Raw genomic sequence first — 16,950 nt, forward strand, 5'->3', positions numbered from 1 at the left:
TGTGGCTACAAGAGCAGGTCAAAGGCTGGGTGTTCTGTGGTGACTCCCCAAAGCCTTTCCACCATTTGCAAGGCATAAGTCAGGAGTGTGATGGCATACTCTCCACTTGCCTGGAGAGTGCAGCTCCAACAACACTCAAGAAGCTCGACACCATCCAGGACAAACTGGCCGGCTTGATTGGCACCCCATCCATCACCCTAAACATTCACTCCCTTCACCACCGGCGCTCCGTGGCTCCAGTGTGTACCATCTACAGGATGCACTGCAGCAACTCGCCAAGGCTTCTTCGACAGTATCTCCCAAACCACCTAGAAGGACAAGGGCAGCAGGCACATGGGAACTACGCCACCTGCACGTTCCCCTCCAAGTCACACACCAATCCCGACTTGGAAAAATATCGCCCGTTCCTTCATCGTCGCTGGGTCAAAATCCTGGAATTCCCTACGAGCAGCACTGTGGGAGAACCTTCACCACATGGACTGCAGCGGTTCAAGATGGCGGCTCACCACCACCTTCTTGAGGGCAATTGGGGATGGGCAATAAATGCTGGCTTTGCCAGCGACGCCCACATCTTATGAACGAATAAAAAAAAAATGATTTGTTGCATGTCAGATTGGGGACTGCATAATGACAGTGGCTTAGGATCCCTGTGAATCCAATGTGATGTTTAAGGATTTGGATTTTCTTTCTCTACATTCTTCTTCCTTACAGTCCTACTAAAAAAAATTGTTAAATTTCGGAGGTCTGAAATCCAGTATCTCTAAAATGTGGCTACAGGTTTAATTACTGATATATCTTTGAGTATGTTGAAATTCTACTATTTTTCTGCTAATAGATGGCGCTACACTAATGCAACTGTTAGGGCCTCTATTGGCAAAAATTCACAGTGTGGGACTATAGCACAAGATTGTTCCTTGTTAACATTCGGGTCCCTAGACATTTTTTGATTCAGATCCTGCCCAGTGTGCTTGCTTCCTTTTTTCATTTCACTTCCACACCCATCATTGGTCTTGACAAATCTGGGCTTATTGTCAGATTACACACTGATTCTACAAGTTACTTGCTCTTGAGGTTGTGTAGTAGCCACATCTCAACCTAGAAATTATTATTGCTGATATTAGCGGATGAACACTTAATATATTTGTATGACATTCTTCTGTCCACTTCTTTACTGCAGGCATTAACCCATTTATCGGAAAGAAGAATGTCATAAGAATGCATTCAGTGTTCATCCATCAATAGCATTAATAGTCATTTCTGGGCTTTACAGTCTTATCTTTCTTTGTCTTTGACCTGTCCTGACACATTGGGAGAAGGGGGAATGTTTAATGTAGTAATTTGATATATTGGTGCATAAAGTGTTCTGTTCTCTCAGTTTTCCATCATTAACGTTTAAAAACAAGAAGCTGCTTTTGTTCTTTGCATATTGGTACCATAAATCTGATATTTTTCATATTGCCTTTCCATATTAATCTTTAGGAACAGCGTCTGAGGTACCTGAAACAGCAGGACCATCGAGAGCAACAGGTAGCAGAACAAGAGAAACTACAAAAGCTTCGTGAGATTGCTGAAGGTCAAGAGGCCAAATTAAAGAAAGTACGGACACTTAAAGGACAGGTGGAACAAAACCGACTTAGCAATGGGAAGCTGGGTGAGTTATAACTGTTATAACATCCATACCAACATTGTTGGGGCAGTATTTTTAAAAAAAATTGTTCTCTTATGGCCTTCAATCTACTTCTTGTGGTCTGCATTGTAAGGCCTATAGAAAAGAGATGAACATTGTCTGGTGAATTGAGTTTCTGATTTGGATCTGTTTTTCACACCCACATCTTCAAAAAAAAAGCCTTGTTTAACTAATTTCAGTTTTCACTCTCAAATGATTACTTGTCCTCAATCTCTTTCCTGTTCTATCCTGGACTTGTCTTTATCCTGCAAAACTCCTTCAAAACAATATTTGAGATGTGATGATCCATGTATCTTTAAACTGTTGTTACTAAATTACCTTCTGTCTTTACTTAAGATAGTTTGAGTTTCTTATAAGTAAGTTTTCAGTTTGTTATTCTTGAGTCACTTTATTTATACTGCACTTAAACAGTTTTAGTTCAGATTCTGGGAGACGAATCTTGGTGAGCCAGTTCCTGCCATTTATACTGTTGCATCTGGTTCCCTCAGTTCTACAAGTCTGCTGTCTAGAAAAGGGAGCTAGGTTTAGCTATGTAAACACCAGGAGCCAGCTGGCTGAAACCAATCTCCTGGATCCAAACTAAAACAGCCACAATATAAAAACTGCTTATAACTTGTTGAAACAAAAATGGAAAATGCTGGAAACACACTGTCGGCAGAATCAGTCACAAGAATGATTTCTACTTGATCTGTCAACTTTTCTGTTCTCTTCACAGATGCTCAGAGGGTTGTGAATCTTTGGAATTCTCTACCCCAGAGGGCTGTGGATGCTCAGTCGTTGAGTATATTCAAGACTGAGAGCGATAGATTTTTGCACACTAAGGGAATCAAGGGATATGGGGATCGGGCGGGAAAGTGGAGTTGAGATAGATGATCAGCCAGGATCTTATTGAATGGCGCAACAGGCTCAAGGGGCTCTCTGGCCTACTCCTTTTCCTATTTCTTATGTTTTTATGCTGATTGACCTGTTATGTGTTTCCAGCATTTTCTGTTTTTGTTAGATTTCTAGTATCTACAGTAATTTGCATTTTCCTTACAACTTGTTGAATTCAGTTCTGTTTTTTGAAAGTGTAAATTTCATGAGGTGAGATATTTCCATAGTCATCCCGTCAAAAAGCTTCAATTCATTTTATTGTGCTTTTTTTAAAAAAAGAAAGTGTTGTGTCCCTCACCATGATGCAGATGACAATTATTCATTACTTATAGAGATGTTTATAATATGACCAGCTGGTCATGATGCATCCTTCATTTTTAAGTTGGAATCCAGCAATCTGATTTTTGGGCCACTAAGTCTGAATGCAACATGACTATAATCTTATAAGTCCCACATTTTAAGTTGGAGTATGGGGCAGGGGTATTAACAGAATTGTAGTTGTAGCTGTATGGATTTTGATTACTTACTCACCAATTCCATAATAGAGCCTGTATCTTTTACCCTCTGTGTATTAGAATTTGCATCATGCTAATTTGTATTAGGAACGGGTTCTTAGAATTGGTCAACTAATTTGGAACATGGAAGTCTTTTTGTAATTTGGTGTTTGTTTGCTACCCAATCAAATCACTGGATTGAAACAATCTGTAATTCCCAGTCAAGTTTAACAGTCTTGAAATAGTAATCAATTCTTGAAGTCAGCATAGTCTATTTCAAAAACCCTTCTGGTAGTAGTGTGTTAACAACGGTCTTACTGGATGAGTAGTTTGATTTTATTACACCCAACTCTGAAATCTCATGAGATTACTTGTGCATGTCTCCATAATTGTTCTTTGTTTTTCGATTTGTCATGAGGGAATGAATCCTCTGATCTGATAGTTGTCGTAACAGCTGAATCTTCCTATAACTCCAGGATCATCCCAGAAAACAAGAACAACCATAAATTACTGTTGTTCACCACAAACCACCTCTTATGCCACAACCACCTCCTCTTAACTTGCCTCACCAACACATTCCATCCTCATCTCTGAAACCAACATGCGGAGCTCATGGACTTCTCCGCTCCGCCCCAAAAAAAAATCAGTTTGACTGCCTCCTCTCAACTCAGTCCAGACCCCCACTACGTCTGAGGTTTCTCTATCATATTTTCACCCTCCTCTTTAAACTCATCTCCACATTGAAGCCTACCAGCTGCCCCCTCAAAAAACCCCCCTTCTACCTAGCTTCTTATTGTTCAACTCCTCTTCATATCCTCTAGCATCGTTTCCAGCCCTTTCAACATAAGCAGGCACAGCCCATTTATATATTTTTAAAAAACACTTCTATTATCTTTAACTTCTATTCTTTCTCCAGTCTATCCTTTCTTTTCGATGCCCTTGAGTACATAGTTACTTCCCAACTACATGCTCATTTTCCTACTCCACCAGTACCTGTCTCTGGTCCATTTCCACCACATCAGTGATTGCATTGGGACAAACAGGAGTAATTGGGATAGATAGGAGTAGAGTTAATCTACTCCCACCTGTCCCAGTGCAATCACTGAAAATCATCAACTGGGTTTTCCTTCTGTGCTTGTGCATTCTAGTGTTGCTAGGGCATCATCCTTTGTCCATTCTATTCACTTGCACTCAATCCCTTGGCAACATCAGCCATAAGCAAGGAGTCAGACATGGCATCCTACACTACCACTCTTATCATTATCAAATCCAAGGCTGTTGCTATCCTTTCGAATTGCCTACTTGACATCAAGATCCTTCAACATTAGCAAAAACAAATGACCCTTTTACGCTCTACATGCCTCTGGCTCTGAATCCATCAATTTCATCCCAACTGCCCCCTCAGGCTGAAATCAATAGTGCACAATCTAGGCATTCTCTTCACTCCAGATCCATCTGACTCCAAGACTGCATTCTTTTACCCCTGGAACATTGCCCAGTTATGCCCCTATCACTGCTAAATCCTAATCCATGTCTTCATCAATTCAATTATTGACTTCCCCAACACTTTCCTTGTTAACCTTCAACCTTTAAACTTGATATAACCCAGAACACTGCAATTCATACCCTCTCCGGCAGAGAGTCCCACAAACTAATAATTTCCGTCCTTGCCATGCTCCTCTGGCTCTCTCTTTTCTCACAGTTCTTGTGGTAACCAAACTTGTAGATTCCTCAATTTTACTCCTCTCCTTTTAGCCTAGGATCAGTATGCTCAGACACTTGATGTAATGTGACATAAAACCCTCCAGCTGCCCCCTCTCTATCTACTTTCCCCCTTCTCTATCTACTTCCCCACCCCCCCCCCCTTCCCCCTCTCTCCTACCCTGAACTAAGTGCCATTCAGTTTTTATATAGTGGTTCTGTTTCTTGCTCCCTCTTTATCCTCCCCAACAACTCTGGTTGAATTCAGTTTTACATTACACTTCATTATGACCTCATCAAGATGGCCACAGTTAGCTTTCATTATTTTGACAGTGAAGCTCATTTGTGAGCCAATTGGCTTTCAGTATTCAAATAAGACACATTTGCAAGCATTATTGATATTGCTTAATTCATGTTTGGAGAGATGTATATGGTGCAATTTTTAATTTTAGTCTGAAAAATGGTATGAAATTCTGGTGCTAAATACATGGAATTTTATTCTTGCAGTTGAGGAGATTGAACAGATGAATAGTCTCTTCCAACAGAAGCAGAGAGAGTTAGTAATTGCTGTTGCAAAGGTGGAAGAGCTAACCAGGCAACTAGACATGTTGAAAAGTGGAAAGATTGATGGTTACCATGACAACCAATCTGCTGTAGCTGAGCTTGATAGACTCTATAAAGAGTTGCAGGTAATTGATTAAATATTAAAAACAGTGAGTCCTCTCGAGTCCAAATACACTGCACCTGTAGGTGGCGCTGTTAACATTTTGTAACTGACTACAATGGGGCAGCAGCGAACATCAGGTGACAGCCCTATCGTACTGCCCTGATCTACGCCTTCTCTGCTGTGAGAGACTACAAAGTTTGTGAGCCTACTTGATCAACTTTGCTTTTTGGCTGCATGGCCCTTCTATGTAATTACTTTCTCAGTCAGCCTTTGTTCCACATCTGCAGCTGATCTTAACCCATCCTGACCCCTTTTTTATTTCTACAAGGCCAATCTCTGCTTCCTGTGACCTGACTACCATCACCCCCTGCTCCGAGGTGATGATAACTGCTGTGTCTTTGCATTAACCCTTTGCAAAGTTCTGTTTGGTGACTCCTTCCCTCTTTTCTGCCTCCATTCCTGCTGCAATGAGCAAACGTTAATGGCCATTGGTGTGAAAGCATGCATCCCCTCCCCTACTGCTGAATGAAATTGGGGGTCAGCAATGGGAAGGCATAACCCCTGACTAACCTAAAGTTGACAATGGGAAGGTCTATTTCTCCTGCCCCTCCCTTCCCCCTGCTGAGCTGAAGTTTGGGGCAGACATGCAAAGACCACCTCCTTTCTTTTCCCATCACCCCCTCCTCTTCTTGGCCCATTTATCACTCTGACCTCTATCTCTGCTTGACCTGAATAGTGCCCTTGGTCTGGCCTCCCCATGTGCATTGCCACAGGGAATCAACTAATATGTTACTATACTTGCTTCAAAGTTATAGATTTAACTTATAGATTTCAAAAAAGGACAGCAAATTTGAAGGGTGTTCTATAACCTTTTTGCTGACTATGGTAACAAAAAATATTCTAATGTAGATTTCTAGACAGTTGGAAAATGAATTAAAAATGAATACAAGTATGAAGAATTCTAAGTACCAAAGCAAGGGATTGCTTATTTCTGTATTTCACCAATCAGGTAAGGAATAAACTGAACCAAGAGCAGAATGCAAAGCTCCAGCATCAAAGGGAGTCCCTAAATAAACGCAACTCTGAAGTTGCATCAATGGACAGACGTATTGGGGATCTGCGTGAGCGTTTGTGGAAAAAGAAGGCAGCCTTACAACAAAAAGAGAATGTGCCGGTAGGTTTGATCTATACATTAGGATTTTAAAAAAATTACTCAAAATAAAATGTTGCATGCTAGTAGACTTTTAATGTGAAGAGTAAAATCGTTTTTTAAACTGAACAAAAGTTGTAACTGCTTAAAATATTTGCTACTTCTCAATTGAAAGTGGTTAAATGGAACTCCTTGCCTAGTTCTCTTTGGCATGCCATTTCCCTCCCTTTCTGTCTTCAAAACACTTCTTTTTTGACTCTGCTTTTAGCCTCTCAAGCTAACCACCTCCATTTTCCCCCCTTTACCCTCCTGCTCAGCATACACTATTTTTCTTCATCCTTTAAAGTAAAGTGCTCTTGAGACATTTTTCTTCATGTAATGAGTGCTATCTGCAAGTTATGTAAATTGATTTTATTTTTTGGACTGGCTTGTTTATCTTCTAAAAGTCTTAAGTGCTGTCATTATTAATATCATGCAGGATTAGAAAAGACCATTTTGGGGCATCTGGTCAGCCCCAGTATTCAAAAATAAAAAACACAGTTTACTATCTATTTTCCTCAATTGATTTTCTCACCAAATGCCTCTCCAATACCATTTTGAAACTACATGGGTTATCAGCCTTGATCGGCAACCAGGTAGTCCATTCCGAACATTAACCATCTTCTGTGTGAAATGGTTATATCTGGTCTGCCTGTTCACCTTCCCTTTTCTGAGTTTTATCACATGCTCCCTTGCATTGTTTTTGGGGCCATGATAACAATTCCTCGGGGATCAACTAGTCAGTGCCGTCAAGGATCATGAATACCTCAATAAGACCCCCTTTTGCTCTTAACTAGCATAACCAAAAGATTTTGTCACCAATACCTCCAAATCCTTTTCTTGTGCTATATTTTGTAGACTAACACCATGTATTTTACAGTTCCATGGTTTATTCGCCTCCCATAGTTTCATCACTTTGCACTGTTGACATTGAATTTCATTTTGTCATTTCTCAACCCAACTTCTCAAACTATCCAGATTCTTTTGCACCTGATCAGCCTGCTGTTGAATGTCTGCAACTCCTGCCCATTTTGGTGTCATCAGCAAATATTCACAGTCTTGGCTTTATTCCCACTCATTGATATAGAGCATGAATAACAAAATTCCCAGCACTGATCCTTGGGGCTTCTTGCTAGTCATTTCCTGCTGCTTCAGTGCAGTTCCATGCACAATCTCCCTCTTTCCTTTGAACCAGCCAGTTGCTAGTTCATTTCAATAATTAATCAAACGCAAAATACTGCGAATGCTGGAAATCTGAAATGAAAACAGAAAATGCTGGAAACACTCAGCAGGTCAGGCAGCATCTTAAACAGCACAGAGAAGTCTAAAACTCATTTTCATTACCACAATTATTGTTGCTAAAATTGTCAATCGTATGCAGAGAGACCACAAGGATGGCTGACCTGAGAAGTGGACACTGTCGCACTGGTGCAGTAAGGAATACACCTTTGAGGTTCAGGCAGAGTTAAGGGAGCTTTACTTTGCTTATAACTGCTGTTCCTGACCTGGAAGTGCTTGATCCTTAGACTCTGGATCCAATGTGGAAAAATATTTCATTTTACAGCTCCAACATCTTTCATGTCATGTCTGGTGTTAGTTTAAGGGTTACAAAATTCACCATAAATTTGAAGAAAGATAAAGCAAAATTAAATAAGCCAAAGTAAAATAGGAATGCATGATGAGAAGTTATAGAGTATAACTGGAAGGCTGTCATCACAGCCTGATTCTGTCCTTATAGATGAACCTGATCAATTCTGACAAAGAGCTGGATAATAATCAACTTAAATCATTGACACAATTATAGAGCCTCCACTGCTGCCCTGGCTGAGACCAGCTAGCTCAGCACCAACCAGCGATTGAAACTGGGACTTGGACTTGATTGGTCTGTATGGGTAAATTTGCTGAGCCACTGAGGGAGCAGCCATGCAATGTTTTTAAAGTATCTAAAATCCCGTTTCATTTTAAGATACAATCTCCTACTATCATTATTGTTTGAGAATTGTTGCACATTTTACGAAAAAACTGAAACTTTTTTATTCACCAATTATAGAATCATAGAATGATACAGCACAGAAGGAGGTCATTCATTCTGCTCATCCTGTCTGTGCTGGGTCTTTGAAAGAGCTGTCCAATTCCTCCCACTCCCCTGCCCTTTCCTCATTGCCCTGCTACCCACCACAGATGTTAGGCTAACTGGTCTATAATTTCCAGCCTTCTGCCTACTACCCTTTTTAAATAAGGGTGTTACATTAGCAGTTTTCCAATCTGCCGGGACCTTTGCCGAGTCTTTGTATAGTCGCAGGACAAGGGATCGGTCATTTAAGACTGAGATGAAGAGTAATTTCTTCACTGAGGGTTGTGAATCTTTGGAATTCTCTACCCCAGAGGGCTGTGGATGCTGAGTCATTGAGAATATTCAAGGCTGAGATATAGATTTTTGTACTCTAGGGGAATCGAGGGATATGGGGATTGGGCAGGAAAGTGGAGTTGAGGTTGAATATTAGCCATGATCTTATTGAATGGCGGAGCAGGCTCGAGGGGCCATATGGCCTACCCCTGCTCCTATTTCTTATGTTCTTAAGTAGGTGTTTTTAAATTAAATTTAAGAGACCTTCGGATTTAACGCCTCCCATGCAAGTTTCCCAAGGCTCGTGAATCTTGCCACTGAAACAGAGGCGAGAACATAAGAACATAAGAAATTGGAGCAGGAGTAGGCCAATCGGCTCCTCGAGCCTGCTCCGCCATTCAATAAGATCATGGCTGATCTGATCCCAACCACAAATCTAAAGAACACAAGAAGTCGGAGCAGGACCCGGCCACATAGCCCCTGGGCCCTCTCCGCCACCCACAGGGCATTGACCGATCCGAACTCAGCTTCATGTCCAATTTCCTGCCCGCTCCCCATAACCCCTAATTCCCTTTACTTCTAGGAAACTGTCTATTTCTGTTTTAAATTTATCTAATGATGTAGCTTCCACAGCTTCCTGGGGCAGCAAATTCCACAGACCTACCACCCTCTGAGTGAAGAAGTTTCTCCTCATCTCAGTTTTGAAAGAGCAGCCCCTTATTCTAAGATTATGCCCCCTAGTTCTAGTTTCACCCATCTTTGGGAACATCCTTACCGCATCCACCCGATCAAGACCCTTCACAATCTTATATGTTTCAATAAGATCGCCTCTCATTCTTCTGAACTCCAATGAGTAGAGTCCCAATCTACTCAACCTCTCCTCATATGTCCGCCCCCTCATCCCCGGGATTAACCGAGTGAACCTTCTTTGTACTGCCTCGAGAGCAAGTATGTCTTTTCTTAAGTATGGAGACCAAAACTGTATGCAGTATTCCAGGTGCGGTCTCACCAATACCTTATATAACTGCAGCAATACCTCCTTGTTTTTATATTCTATCCCCCTAGCAATAAAAGCCAACATTCCGTTGGCTTTCTTGATCACCTGCTGCACCTGCATACCAACTTTTTGATTTTCTTGCACTGGGACCCCCAGATCCCTTTGTACTGCAGTACTTTCCAGTTTCTCGCCATTAAGAAAATAACTTGCTCTCTGATTTTTCCTGCCAAAGTGCATAACCTCACATTTTCCAATATTATATTGCATCTGCCAAATCTCCGCCCACTCACCCAGCCTGTCTATATCCCCTTGCAGGTTTTTTATGTCCTCCTCACTCTCTACTTTCCCTCCCATCTTTGTATCATCTGCAAATTTTGATATGTTGCACTCGGTCCCCTCCTCCAAATCGTTAATATAGATTGTAAAGAGTTGGGGACCCAGCACCGACCCCTGTGGAACACCACTGGTTACTGGTTGCCAGTCCGAAAATGAACCATTTATCCCAACTCTCTGCTTCCTGTTCGATAACCAATCCTCCACCCATGCCAGAATATTACCCCCAATCCCGTGATTTTTTATCTTAAGTAATAATCTTTTATGTGGCACCTTGTCGAATGCCTTCTGGAAGTCTAAATACACTATGTCCACTGGTTCCCCTTTATCCACCCTATACGTTATATCCTCGAAGAACTCAAGCAAATTTGTCAGACATGACTTCCCCTTCATAAAGCCATGCTGACTTTGTCCTATTAAATTATGCTTATCTAAATGTTCCGTTACTGTCTCCTTAATAATAGACTCCAAAATTTTACCCACCACAGATGTTAAGCTAACTGGCCTATAATTTCCAGCCTTCTGCCTACTACCCTTTTTAAATAACGGTGTTACATTAGCAGTTTTCCAATCTGCCGGGACCTCTCCTGAGTCCAGGGAATTTTGGAAAACTATCACCAAAGCATCCACAATCCCTACTGCCACTTCCCTCAAGACCCTAGGATGGAAGCCATCAGGTCCAGGGGATTTATCCGCCTTGAGTCCCATTATTTTACTGAGTACCATCTCCTGAGTGATTTTAATCGTATTTAGCTCCTCCCCCCCGAGAGTCCCCTGTTTGTCCAGTGTTGGGATATTCTTAGTGTCCTCTACTGTAAAGACTGAAACAAAATATTTGTTCAGCATTTTTGCCATCTCCATGTTTCCCACCATTAATTTCCCGGTCTCATCCTCTAAGGGACCTATGTTTGCCTTAGCCACCCTTTTTCTTTTTATATAACTATAGAAACTCTTGCTATCTGTTTTTATATTTTTTGCTAATTTCTTTTCATAATCTAACTTCCCTTTCTTAATCAATCCTTTAGTTACTTTTTGCTGTCTTTTGAAGAATTCCCAATCTTCTATCCTCCCACTAAGTTTGGCTACCTTATATGTCCTTGTTTTTAGTCGGATACTATCCTTGATTTCTTTACTTAGCCACTGATGGCTGTCATTTCTTTTACACCCTTTTTTCCTCAGTGGAATATATTTATTTTGAAAGTTGTAAAATAACTCCCTAAATGAACACCACTGCTCATGTACCGTCTTACCCTTTAATCTATTTTCCCAGTCCACTTTAATCAATTCTGCTCTCATACCATCATAGTCTCCTTTATTCAAGCTCAGTACGCTTGTTTGAGAATCAACCTTCTCACCCTCTAATTGGATATGGAATTCAACCATGTTGTGGTCGCTCGTTCCAAGGGGATCCTTAACTAGGTAAGTGCCTTTATTGCACTGCTTATGGGCCAGGTGGAGCAGGAGTGCTTCCCCGCAGCTCACCAAGCTTACCTTTTCAACACCCTGGTTGACCCACCCCCCCCCCCCCCCACAATGTTCGACTTCCCTCCCTCCCCCCCCCCCCCCCCCCCCCGTACAAACCCCGAAAACTCCGATCTCTCCTCTACTCCCCCTTGAGCACCCTGAAGACTTCGATCTCTTTCCCCCATACGAGCCCTGAAGACTCCAATCTGTCCCCAACCTCCCCCATATGAATCCCGGAGATTCCGATCACTCCCCGAGTTTCCTGTTCAAAAATAATCCCCACTCTCTTCCTGGCTCCGAGTTAATATCCAGGCTACTGCCAATGTTTATAAAGCCAAGGATCCCATATACTTTTTTAAACAGCATTTTCAACTTGACCTGCCACCTTCAAAGATTTGTGTACGTACACCCCCATGTCTCTCTGTTCTTGCAGCCCCTTTAAAATTGTACCATTTAGTTTATATTGCCTCTCCTCATTCTTCCTACCAAAATGCATCACTTCACACTTCTCTGCGTTAAATTGCATTTGCCATGTGTCTGCCCATTTCTCCAGTCTGTATGTCCTCCTAAAGTCTATTACTATCCTTCACATTGTTTACTACATTTCTGAGTTTTGTCTCATCTGCAAGCTTTGAAATTATACCCTCTATACCCAAGTCCAGGCCATTAATATATATCAAAAAGTGCAGTGGTCCTATTACCGAACCCTGGGGTATACCACTGTATACTTCCCTCCAGTCCGAAAAACAACAGTTCACCACTATCTCATTACTAAGTTGGTATCACAAAAATAATCCTGTCATTTATTTTACTAATGTCTGATTGGCAACTGTTGTAGATAATGGGAAGAAAATATGATTCACAGAAAGTGTGATAAAACTAAACAGGTCAATGAAATATCTTGCAAAAGTGATGAGTTTAACTCCATTTTGGAGCAGTAGATTTGTGAGAATCTAATCCATTTGAGACTAGACTTGAAATCCATTTGCTTGTGACTCTCCCTGTCTTCACAGCAAGGAGAATTTTAGATCTTAGAAGGGATTCTGATTTGTCTCCCCATTGAAGGGATTGTTGCAACCAAAAATATAGTATCTAGTCATAGTGCACTATATTTTCTACCTGTACTTACAGGTACTTTGCACATACAAGTCAATACTCTCCAGTCTTATAAATTTACGTAGTTTCAAGCTGAAACTACAATTTAAAGTTCAATGAATTATGGCATGGGGGATTTGCCTAACTGAAAGGAAAGGAGCATTGGTGTCACAATTTAGGGAAACTCCAGTTCATTGGTTGACTAAAACAGATTACAAAGGGTTGTTGTTTTGATGAGGTAGGAGAGAGTTAATATTATAATAGACCAAACTAGATGTTGAGTTAATTTAGAACAATAACATGTTGACTGAATTTTGTGTGTAGGTTTCATCTGATAAGAATATTCCTCAACAAGTGGTGTCTTCTGCACCCAGCCGTGTGGCTGCAGTTGGACCCTATATCCAGTCATCCACCTTGCCTCGTGCCCCACAGAAGCCTGAACTCTTGGTAAAGCCAGCCTTTCCTAATGGATCATCTACTCTACCCAATGTGCAAGTACATGCTGTTTTGGTGAATGCTCAGACTCCTTCTGCTGTGAAATCTGGCACTTCCCCAGTCAAAACTCCTGTTGGTAAGCAAATGAATTTGTGTGTCTGGTTTTGTGGATTGTATGGGTGGGGGGAAAGAATTGGAGGATTTAGTGTTTATACTGATGGTTAAGGTTTTGTAAACTGTAGTTATACAATAGTGCTGAGGTTAGCTGATTCAGTTAAATCATTGTGTTCAATGCTGTTCCTCTTTGCGCTCATTAGGTAGGTTAGGTCACCAATGGCCAATTTAAAAATGTCCACTCTTTACTTCCAGGTAGATATGGTATAGTTTTGATGCAGAATAAAAAGCCCTCTTTTTTTAAAACAAAAACATATTTAGCCTCAAGCTTCAAAGAACATCCCTTACTGCAGCAATGTGCCATTGTTTTTTCTCGTATTTGTAGCCTGTTTGAAATTGGGGATTGTCTTTACAATGGGATCTCATTGATGTATATGAAGCATTGAAGGTACCTCTTGTATTCTGCCACATTTATTTCAGATAAACAAATATTGCAGACAAAAGCCTCCGAAAAAGGATTTTAACACTTTCATTTTTGACCAAGCTATTACTTGTAAATCTTTCCTGTACCACAACACCCTTTGTTTACATATCATTTCCCTTTCTGTTAGGAAACTAGGATTTATAGGATTGGCATCTATATCTTGCAATTATACTTGCTCTAGTTTTCTGCTAAATTTGAATGTGTTCCTCCCTACATGATGTGGAGATGCCGGTGATGGACTGGGGTTGACAATTGTAAACAATTTTACAACACCAAGTTATAGTCCAGCAATTTTATTTTAAATTCACAAGCTTTCGGAGACTTCCTCCTTCCTCAGGCAAATGTTTCAGGATCTCCTTGAAGCCTACGCATTTATACATATTGAACAATACATGGTGTTTACAGACTGCCCCTGCAACTGCCCGTTGCCAAGGCAATCACCGTGTTCAGACAGAGAGGTGTCACCTGCAGAACCCCCGAATACACATTCAACAAAAAAACAAACAGGGAAAAAAAAACAGAGAAAAAACACAGAGAGAGGCAGAAACATCCGGAAGGCAGAGAGAGCCAGCAAATGACCCATTATATTAAAAACAGATAACATTTGTTCGCTGGTGGGGTAACGTGTAGCGTGACATGAACCCAAGATCCCGGTTGAGGCCGTCCTCATGGGTGCGGAACTTGGCTATCAATTTCTGCTCGACGATTTTGCGTTGTCGTGTGTCTCGAAGGCCGCCTTGGAGTACGCTTACCCGAAGGTCGGTGGATGAATGTCCATGACTGCTGAAGTGTTCCCCGACTGGGAGGGAACCCTCCTGTTTGGCGATTGTTGCGCGGTGTCCGTTCATCCGTTGTCGCAGCGTCTGCATGGTCTCGCCAATGTACCATGCTCTGGGGCATCCTTTCCTGCAACGTATGAGGTAGACAACGTTGGCCGAGTCACAGGAGTATGAACCATGCACCTGGTTCTTAACAGAAAGTGATGGAGAGGTTCTCTAGATGGTTCAGTGAGTAGCAAAGCTTTGCAGTCCAAGCACATCCCTAGTTCCGTTCCTGGCCTGTACTGAGTTAACTGATTTCATTTGATTTAAGCCACATTATAATTGATCTCAGTGCCCCTGGATTAGGGGTGAGAAAATGAGCCAGGATTCCTGCCCCTAATTGTAATCAAGCAGCTTCTGCTTAAAGTATGTGTACACGAGTATGTTTGGCGAGACAGGATTCGTGCCTCCGTGATGGGGTAGCCTGTCAACACTCGCATGAATAATGGCTACTTGGGCAAGGTACCAAAGAGCAGCCCGTGCCCAACAAAGTACCAACCACAGCCCAACAAGAAATTAATGCCTTCTGGAGATTTTTTTTAATATGCTACGCTTTGATTTTCTGGTCACTTATTGTCAATGTGAGGAAATGGCAGAGTGGGCTATTATCTGTGTGTCTTTGCAATGTATGGGATTTTATTTCTTTGGGTGTTCCATTTTGTGCGTGTCTGGCTCCATGCTGTTTTATGACTAAAAAAGGTGGGCAAGGCAACTTGATTTGTGACACCTGCCAATGGTGCTTTTAGTTCAGTCACTTGATGTGTCAACAATACATAGGATTACTTGCATTCCATTTTCTTTCCTCTTTGCTTTTCCATGTGTACAATTGTGAGCACAAATCTGTATTTTAGTAGCTGTAACAAGTTGGTGCACCAATGCCGTTTGTTGGCCCATACCCTTTATTTGGATTTTTTTGGTTCCTATGGTAAAGTCATGAGGTTAGTGAAGAACTGAAATGTTTAATTTTCAGTTTCCTTTGTGTTTACTGATATAAAGTGTTTAAATGTTATTGACTGCAACTGATATGTTTGAGTACCCATGTTAGCATTTTGACCATGGATGTGAGCAGAAAAATATTGAAAAATGTGTAAAGCTGTAGTACCACAGAAGAATATATTCAATTCTCCTCTGTTCTTAATGTGCTCAGTCCTAAATTAGTCACTTAAATATGCTTTTGTTCTCTGCCTGAACATAGGTAGGCCCACTTAGTCTTTTGTAGATACTAGGGATAGTTTAATTTTTATTAGATGTTAGAAATAAAAAAAATTAGTTGCTCTTTTTTCCCCCCTCCTCTTTGCCCTCCTTAATAAAAAAAAAAGAGAATCATTGGATTTATTTAGTGAGGTTGTGAGAACATGTCAAATGGTGTTTCTGGAGGTCTGGAATTTAACAAAATGTTACTGGAATAGTACCAGTGTACTGAATATAAACGTACATAGACTGGGTCACTGATTTTTTTCAGAACTGTTGTGTTGCTAATATCAAATATTCTTGGCTGCAAATGATATGCAGCATTGAAAGGGTTGGTCCAAAATTTCAGGTCACTGGATAATCAGCCTTATTTAGGTCTTGCTAATGATCATTTGAACAGAATGCTAAAAACCTCCAATAGCCATAAATCTCCCAGTCACAATAGTGGGTAATTGTTTAGAATGCATGGAGGAGGGGTGGTTCGAGTATGAATATAAAAAGATTATTGTGTGCTTGCATGTAATAAAGGTCATTAATCTCATTCGTTCCTTTTTGATTTAACAGTGCAGTGATGTGAAAAAGAAAGTAAGATTTGCTTTATTTGGAAGTTTAGACGATTCATAATGTTTAATATGTCCTTTTTCTGGACTTCAAACCAATTTGTAAGATACTTGTTTTTGTGTAAGTAACCAGTTCTCTCCTAGTGCTGAAGTGAGATGATCATATTTTTCCCTTTGAATTAAATGTGCATAAATGAAAATTATCTTTTGTTCCGAGGATTCACCCAGTAATTCTGGTCTTTTCTGGTCTTCCCAAATCGGACACCACCTTGCAGCTGTGAAGGCAGATAAATTACCCCAACTTTGTCGTGTAAAAATATATAAAACGTTAGCAATGGCTGTACACTTAGTTATCAGGGATATTTACTTAATGGGAAGTTTCCATGAACTCTTCATGTGTGCGGTTACCAGTTGTGTTGAGTGTTTGTGAATTGCAAATTAAGTAGGCCCGGGACAGCTAACAGAAGGTATTATTGTCCTTTTTGAGGTTACAACCAC

At 40.9% G+C, this 16,950-nt stretch overlaps 1 protein-coding gene across 1 annotated transcript in view; it reads left to right on the forward strand.

Annotated features, from left to right (window-relative positions):
• The window catches only part of LOC137324453 (apoptosis-stimulating of p53 protein 2-like), a 96,226-nt gene that overhangs the window by 44,989 nt on the left and 34,287 nt on the right, over nt 1-16,950 (forward strand). Inside the window, exons 6-9 of the mRNA XM_067988734.1 lie at nt 1,480-1,651; nt 5,263-5,444; nt 6,432-6,596; nt 13,172-13,418. Coding sequence (XP_067844835.1) covers nt 1,480-1,651; nt 5,263-5,444; nt 6,432-6,596; nt 13,172-13,418 — 766 coding nt within the window. The remainder of the gene's footprint in view (nt 1-1,479; nt 1,652-5,262; nt 5,445-6,431; nt 6,597-13,171; nt 13,419-16,950) is intronic.

This window comes from Heptranchias perlo, chromosome 8 (assembly GCF_035084215.1).
Source record: "Heptranchias perlo isolate sHepPer1 chromosome 8, sHepPer1.hap1, whole genome shotgun sequence".
NCBI lineage: Eukaryota > Metazoa > Chordata > Chondrichthyes > Hexanchiformes > Hexanchidae > Heptranchias > Heptranchias perlo.